The sequence below is a fragment of the Limulus polyphemus genome, unplaced genomic scaffold, assembly GCF_000517525.1.
Source record: "Limulus polyphemus unplaced genomic scaffold, Limulus_polyphemus-2.1.2 Scaffold1773, whole genome shotgun sequence".
Taxonomy (NCBI): Eukaryota; Metazoa; Arthropoda; class Merostomata; order Xiphosura; family Limulidae; genus Limulus; species Limulus polyphemus.
Genome location: NW_013667383.1, coordinates 164,291 through 172,826, shown reverse-complemented (window position 1 = coordinate 172,826; position 8,536 = coordinate 164,291). Strand labels below are relative to the sequence as shown.

Sequence of the window (8,536 nt, the reverse complement as noted above, 5' to 3'; positions counted from 1 at the left end):
TGTATCAACGAATGTTATAGCTAAAGACTTTTTTGCTATTAGATAAATGTCTTTTTCCCAAAATATGTATTTTGGGATAAAACCCGATCGACACGTATGTCACAACTTTATAAAACGCCGGTTTATCTATTCTCTTGAATAAATAAATGATTTGCATTTCAATAAATTAAAACCGTACTTGTGCATATATAAATATACAATTAAAAAGCGCACAAGATTAAAATAATTGCACAATAAAATTTATTAAACTAGGGACCAGCCCTATATGTTTTGGTGTTCTTCGCCACGTTGTGAATTCGTAAACTTACCGCTGTCCCACTGGGGTACTAATGGTTTGGATTAATTATACAGGCCCCCCAGTGGCACAGCGGTATGTCTGCGGACTTACAACGCTAGAATCCGGGTTTCGATACCCGTGGTGGGCAGAGCACAGATAGCCCTTGTGTAGCTTTGTGCATAATTAAAAAAACAAACAAACATACAATAATTTTACAGAAAATACTTTGTATATTTATTTTTAGTTACGCAAAGATCAACAAACTTAACTCGTGAATAAGTCTTTGAAAAATACCCGTGCAACTAATGCTCGAAACTACCAAATAACCATCGTGTTAGCACAAAAATGCCTGAAAAGGCGACCCATTATAAATGAAAGCTGTAAAAACAATTACTTAATTTTTGAAACAACAGACGATAAATAAATCACTGTATATGCAAATATTATAGCGGTAACACTTTCATAACTAAGAAAATTATTTTTTTTTTGGGGGGGGGGTTGTCTAGTAGTTAACCTTTCCGAACTGTTCCACAAAAATGAGCTCTGTACTTCGATACCGTCGGTGATCTTTAAAAGTAACGATCAAATCCCGCAATTTGATCAAATTCTGTCAAGAGTAGTCTAACAGTTAGCGGTGGGTGCTTTTGTATAGTCATATTTGTTTTAATCTGTCATTTAAAAATTAGGATAATAATGCTGGTCTCCTGGATTAGCATTCTAGGAAGGCCTGGCAGAGCTTAAATTTTGTATATAGTTCCAAGCAGGTTTAGTTCTTTGGCAGGTTGGTTTACTTTAGTGCTCAGTGAACTGATAACTCTCATTTCCTACTGTAAAGTCTCGTCTTGTTGCTGTTACGACCAGCAGAAATAAACGATCTCATTTGCCGTATTTCTTTTGTTGTTTTTGTTTCAAAATGAAACAACTATTTCTAGTCTATTTCTTTTGCTTGAGTTTGACTTGCGTTCTATATCTAAATTTTACGTTTCTTCTATCATCACGACCTTAATTAACTGACCTTACTGTCAAATGTACCCTATGATACATAGATACTAAAATAAATTTCTAAGAAAAAAAAACATGGATAGTTCATGTTTTCAGGGACGCTGTGCCCGTCACGTAGAATACGTATTTGCATGTAGTTCAAAGCTAAAAAATAAGGAAATTGAAACACAAAATACAGATTGATGATCACTAATCTTTTTTGTTTTTTTGATAAAATTCAAGATCATAAAAGTACGAAATGCAGGAGCTTCCAAAGGTATCCATCTACTTGACTCCCCAGATCCCATTTTACGTGTTTTTTTGTTGTTTTTTAAATACTAGCGGCACCCCCGTTTTCAAAATGCAGTCTCCCATTTCCATAGATTAAAAAATAAGAAACCTTCCTCACTCTGTACCATAACACTGTGTTAGGCCAAAATGTACAAAGAATATGCATATTTTTTAATTTAAGCTCATTTATCAGACCATTATACAGTCAGGACGGAGAGCCTTTGCTAATCTTCTAAACACTAAAAACACTACTAAAATCATACTCTTGAGTAGGTAATGAAATAAAGATAGGGTCGGGTATATCTTTAAGGTCACTTTTATTATCGAGTTCTTGTAGAATTCGTCCCAGTTATCTTTCTTTAACTTTTTAATTTTGTTCCGGATAGTGTTTGTGAGACAACTTATTTCTTTTTCCAGATAATGTTTGTGATTAACCTTTTTCCGGACAGTGTTTGTAAGAGACTATTTATTTATTTTTAATGAGATGATTTCTTCTCTTTGTATAAGTTTTCTATGTTTTTTCAATAATATTGACGATATCTCAGTTTGGTTGCCAATCGATGATCGGTGGTGTGTTTCAGTACACCACTGTGTGCTGTTTTTATGAGGCACTCAATGACGAGTTGACAGTTTGCAACGTAGGTAGTAACATTAGGCGGCAGGTTGTCATCTAGGAGTGTTGGGAGATATTTCCCTGTGTAGATGGTGATATTTATATAATATCTGACAATGAATGAAGCAAATTAAGAAGTAACAGTAGGTGAGTCAAGAATGTCACTCGAAGCGTTAGGATAAAGAATGCGTTGTAATGATATCGTTTTGTGGTATTGCGTTATTAAATTCAATTTGTTTTGTTTTCCCTTCTAGTGCAGCAAAAACCTTTGTTCTAAATGTTAAAATTTCCCGCTGTATTATAATCATTTTACATTTGAAGAACTGAAAGCTACGGTAGAGTTGTAGTTTTGATTGGCTGCTTTTACCTGTTTCCACAGAGGGCGTTTCGGTTTCTATGATAAGGCATTCTTCAGGTCGAAACCAAAACTGTACCACTGCGTAACATTCTTTTGAAACAATGCCTACACATACATTTCTTAATATAGGCTGTTCTCTTTTATGCAACAAAATTATAGCCCTTGTGGGGAAATTTTATTTAAAGCCGGTAACTTCTGATAGTTTTATTGCCAAATATATATAAAGATTCTTAGTGACTCATTCAATCGTGTTTCAGTAATATAAATTACAACTACACATAATTTGTTTAGCCAAGTTATGGATTTTGTACCTCTTGTAAACGAGCATACTCTCAACGTTGGTATAGAGTGGAAGATAGTGAAATTATGGATTTAGAGTTGGCCGATAACATTTTAATGAGGTTAGGTATTTGGGATATTAGAATTTTTTTTCAGAATGTTATATATCAGATTTTGCTTGTCTGCTTCCTGAACAACAGTGGTAGCTACAATTCCGAGAGGTTTGCTAAGAGCGGTAACAATTGAGTAATGTTTTTTTTTCAACTGAACGATATTGTTGATGTAGGTGTAATGTCTGTTTCTGTATGGCCAGGTGGTTAGGGCGCTTGACTCGCAAAATAAGGGTCGCGGTTTCGAAACCCCGTCCCGCCAAACATGCTCGCTCTTTCAGCCGTGAAGCGTTATAATGGTGCTGTCAATCCTACTATTTGTTGGCAAAATGAGTAGCCCAAGAGTTAGCGGTAGGTGGTGATGACTAGCTGCCTTCCCTCTAGTATTTCACTGCTAAATTAGGGACGGCTAGTGCAGATAACCCTCGTGTAGCTTTGCGCAAAATTCAAACTGTTACTGGTATTAACGTTTTTTGTTGTTGTTGTTGTCGTTTTTCTGTTGCTTACGTTATCGTTTGAAGGTTTAGTGCTAGTGGACTATGGCATAGGTTATAGTATTTATTACTGGTAGAGGTGTAAAGGCCGCGTTTGTTTTATGTGTTGTTTGTGAAAGTTTAAAATGTTGTGCTAGTGTTATAGGGAAAAATCGTGCACTTAACGTTATGTTGCGTTTGTTTTGATACATTTGCATTTACTGCGTACTTTGTTACTCTTGTTACAGACTCGTCAAATTTGTTTGTCGGGAACTGTATGTTACATCGGGGTCATTTCCACGACCCATTCATCTCGGCTGTGATTTACATGTTGCAGCAATATGGCTATAACGTCAAAACACTGAGTAATTTAATATGGCTGACATTCTGACTTCTTCCACCTTGTATTTCTCGTACCATAGGACGATCCCATTATTCATTTATTTAATGAGATTGTTCATATGCAGTGTGCTTACTTTTACAAACTTTGCGTATAGTTGTGTTCGTTTTCTTAGAAATTATGCGATAAACGGAACTTTACGTAAAATCCTGTCTTGGCCAGTTCGTGATATTCACATAGGGTTCAGCGCATTATATCAAAATTATTTTATATTTGCAAATCAGCAAGCCACGCGGTGGAGCGGAATGTATTAGAATTATATTTTAATATTGGCGTTTTATAGGTAGTTTGGGACCACCGAAACTTGATTGCTTTTAGGAAGGTATGGATGGATGGATGTAACAACCCTTTCAGACGTAAAATTTTCGTGCACTCAGGCATGTTCAGATCGGGGAGTTAGAATTTCCTAGACGGAGATACCACCTGTACTTAATGTCATTAGAAATCAAAAGAATATGGACGAAGTCGGGCACCAGGACCATTCAGAAAGAGATCTGCTACAAGTCATACCTCAACAGTGATAAGCAAGGTGCAGCGTCTTGTAACGTGAGTATCCACGAACCAGAACCGTGTCCGAACCAAACAAAACAAATATCTTTTCTGTATTGTTTGTTTTCGGATATTTGCACAGGCCTACTCAAGAGCTATCTGCGCTAGCCGTCCCTAATTTTGAACAGATAGACTTTAAGGGAAGGCAGCTAGTCAACACCATCGAATACTAAATCTTTGGGTACTCTTGTCTGAACGAATATTAGGATTCGAACGTTACCCTAACACGATCCTAAAGAGCGGAGAGCGATTGTTGTTGTTTTTTGTGGTAGTGGAATGTGAACGATTGTCTCGTAGATCCATAGCCCGAAAGGTCAGGATGTCCATTTTATGTGTTGATCTGTTAGTGTTTATTGGACATTAAAAGGTTTATTATAAAAATCGTCGTTCTTTTTTAGTATTGACACGATCCTTCTTATTAGGAAGGTTAAGAGTATATACCGATGCACAAAAGAAACGTACTGAACACCAGTTGTATTTTAGGACATGTCCTAATTATTTAATTATCCCAAGGTACCATATTAGTCAAAATATTATTTGCATTTCAAATATCGAGCAGATACATTTGTTAATTGTTTAATTTCCTAACGAGCTGATGACCTAAATTGTTGCGTTTTTAATGTGCACCTGAGTAAGTTGTATAATTTCCCCGAAAGGGGGCCAAAAGCCGCCTGGAAGAGGTCACCTGTTTTAACCACTCGCACCACATGTATGTTGTCTGACTGTCAGTCAGTCAATAGACACTAAAATAACGTCATATAAGGAACGCTTAACGTTACAATTTGTACTGTCGTGACGTCAGTAAAACGTGCGCATACCATGAATCACAAGAAGAATTATGCACTCTGTAGGCTACAACACAGCATGACATATGAACTTCAAAAGCAATAAATACAAATATTTATCACTGTTAATTTTTGTTTTATTTACTCTTGTAACACCACCTTCGGGGACCCTGTGTAAGTACATCTAGTATATAACGGTGTTTAAATAGAACTTACAAAGAAACATCACAGTATTATAATAATACCCTGAAAAATATCACAGTTCACCAGCTTTCACGTTATTCGCTGAACAATTACCTACTATATAAGGGAGGCTGGAATAAATAGGGTTTTTATTAAACTTTGTATATTATAAACCTACTATTAAGAAGTTATCGTAACCAGTAGTCTATTAAACGGAAGGTTTTCTGAATTGTCGTCATACACCCCTTTTAATGGAAAAGTTGAGAATAAAGCGTTGAAACTTTTCCATTTCTAAAGCGATTAATCTCTTATACATACCATTAAAAATTATGTTTGTTAGTTTTCATTATTAGACGTTATTTTGTTCTTACAACTCACGAGTCTTCCATTATGTCCCAGTTTCTTGTGTTTGATTATCAAATTTACATTAATCTTTAGCATTTACTAGTGTTGTGTACTTTGTTAAAAAATTATCATAGTTGTTCATAACTGCTAAAATGTTGATTTTGTTAAAATTCACATTTCTTCAATTACTTATAACCTTGCTTAATTGGCAATATTTACCACCCGAGTTTTAGTTGTAAAGTATCTTCACATCTCAACTAATGATTTATGAAATACAGAGCGTGTCCAGAGAAAACAAAAAATGAGTCAATAAAGTATTAAATTGTTTAATAATACTATTTATTCATTATTATGTACAATTTAGGTCAATATACTATTTTGTAGTTAATCATTTGAGGATATTTACACATTAAACATAGATTCCAATGATCATTACATTCTTCTTCTTACGGCAATTAAATTACTCTTTTTTTTTGTTTTGCCCCCTAAGATAGTTAAGCCCATAGTTCTTGTACATTTTTTTGCTTTTTAACTTGATTCCAGTCTTGTCGGGATAATTTCTGGGTGCAATCGAAACCTTTTTTTTTTTACCTTGCGGGAAACAGTTACACTATATTTCACTGGAGATTAAAATTGGACTTCCACTATTCGCTGAAAACAAAACTTGTTCTCTGACTATCATCATAGGTAACAGTGGCATTTTTCAGTGCCTTTCAAAGTATATAGAAAGCGCACGCTTCTCCACTAAATATCTGTTTAATACATATCTGAAATATAATCCAAAGTCATATCTTTATTGAATCACAGATTTTTTTAGTCACTTTTCTGTTCTTGATCGCAAAATAACTGAATGAGGTAATCAATCTAATTGGCATTGGTGTTTTCCATGAAGAATGGCTTTTCTTCTTACTTTTTGCCATTCTGTTATTCTTGGCGCGCACTGAATGACGGGAATCCCCAATATCCACCTTCCCAAAAAAAGAAAACTACCAGTAGCTGCTTGAGTACCACATTTTAGTGGCCTGTAGAGAATGGTATGGTTTGGTTCAAGTTGGTTCGATTTGGGCATAAGCTGAGAAGTATCATTCTTTCTGTAGATCCGAGTTATTCGTACTTCTAGTTCGGATCGCTGAAGGTCATTTTGATGACGAAGCGTATCCACTGTTCCTTGAATTGCTATAAAAGAATGAAAAGTTATGTTAGTTTCTGAGAATGTATTTACATTCATACAAAGGTCAGTATTAAGTACGGAAAAGTAAGTTAAATTATCAACACTGCATCAAAGTGTGATGATTTTAAAGGCTGAAACATGAAAAATTTGTTCTAAACCTTTGAAACTTTTGATACCAAAGTTCCGAACTTGAAATAAACAACTACCAGACAACAACCTAAATTGTCAGCTTTTAAGTATTTTGTTAAATTCAGTCTTTTTTTTTTTTTCTTAAGATTATTTCTAATATAGTTAGTTTCAGTAATTTATTTCCTAAGCTTTCAATCTCAAACGCTTTCCTTATAGGGACAGTTCCGAGACATAAAAATTATGTTAATTAAATAACCCACTGATGACCGGAAAAAGAGATTAACAGAAAACTAAAACGTGTTTTAAACTTCCAAGCTGGTGAAGAACAAAAGTTGTTTAGACTAATTTTATGATAAACCATCTTGGTTGAGTAGAGTTGATTTATGTATCTCTTAATTGGCTCATTGGAGCTTTAATACTCAAAGATTCTTATTTCATCGGTTTTAAAAGAGGTAAAATGATACTGATTTCAACATTATAAACAAAGCTTAATTCAATCAGTAATTTCCACTTCAGTTTATAATGTATATAATACACACACGTTAAAGAAACCTAACATCATACTTCGTACATGTTTATGCATATTTTCGATAGTCTAACTATCTTACATACTTTTGAAACATTTGTTAAGCTATAGGCAACTGCTATAGAAAAGAGACACATCTAACAGAACCTTACAGATCCAAATACTTTGCCCTCCAGTGGCACAGCGGGATGTCTGCGGACTTACAACGCTAGAAATCGGGTTTTGATACCCATGGTGGGCAGAGCACAGATAGCCCATTGTGTAGATTTGTGCTTAATTACAAACAAACAAACCAAATACTTTATTAATCTCATTATACTGGTCTGTGGTATAGTTCGTTTAGGTATTACTGATTCCTCCGCTAAACAGTACACATTTCATCCTTCTTTCTTTATAGTGTAAAAATCTTTCCTTAACTGTATGATAATTCTCAATTGTATGATGTTTTGAAAGGTTATATAGGTATTTCAGGAATATGCAGCATTGATGCCACAAATTTGTTCTCGTGACTTATTCAGTCAGACAAGCTGTTTAAAATACCACAAAAAAAAAAAAGATAAATGTGAACCCCATTTTATCATACGATTTATCACTTGCCACCAAATTATACCGGTTTCGGGAAATTCCACCCCTCATTAACCTTGGTCAAAGGCAAATCGAAATCAGGGTTACTGATGAGGCGTGTAATTCCGCGAAACTGGATTATCTCAATGAAACGGTAAATCTAGTGATAAACTGTGTTTCACATTTATTTTTTAACTCTCGGTTGTATCTAAGTATCTACTGGAGCTTGATTAAACAGATTTACTGAAATAGTGGTATTAAATAGGAGCCTTCAAAAAGAATAATCTAAATTCAAAGTTAGAAAATTTTCAAATTTTAGCCTTCATATAGAAATCTGAGAGGTATTAGGTGCTCTCAGAGCCGAATCCACATTTATATGAAAAATCCATGTGTCATTCACAATAAGTCATTGTACCACGTGTCTATTTTCGACATTTGGGGATTTAAGGGCTCTTAGGAATGGTTGCACCTTGAAAATACCAAAAAAAAAACTACACATTGT

At 34.7% G+C, this 8,536-nt stretch overlaps 1 protein-coding gene across 1 annotated transcript in view; it reads right to left on the bottom strand.

The window, feature by feature from the left end:
* Positions 1–5,961: 5,961 nt before the first annotated feature.
* The window catches only part of LOC106464898 (meteorin-like protein), a 31,631-nt gene continuing 29,056 nt past the window's right edge, over positions 5,962–8,536 (bottom strand). Inside the window, exon 4 of the mRNA XM_013925069.2 lies at positions 5,962–6,820. Coding sequence (XP_013780523.1) covers positions 6,504–6,820 — 317 coding nt within the window. The 3' untranslated portion in view covers positions 5,962–6,503. The remainder of the gene's footprint in view (positions 6,821–8,536) is intronic.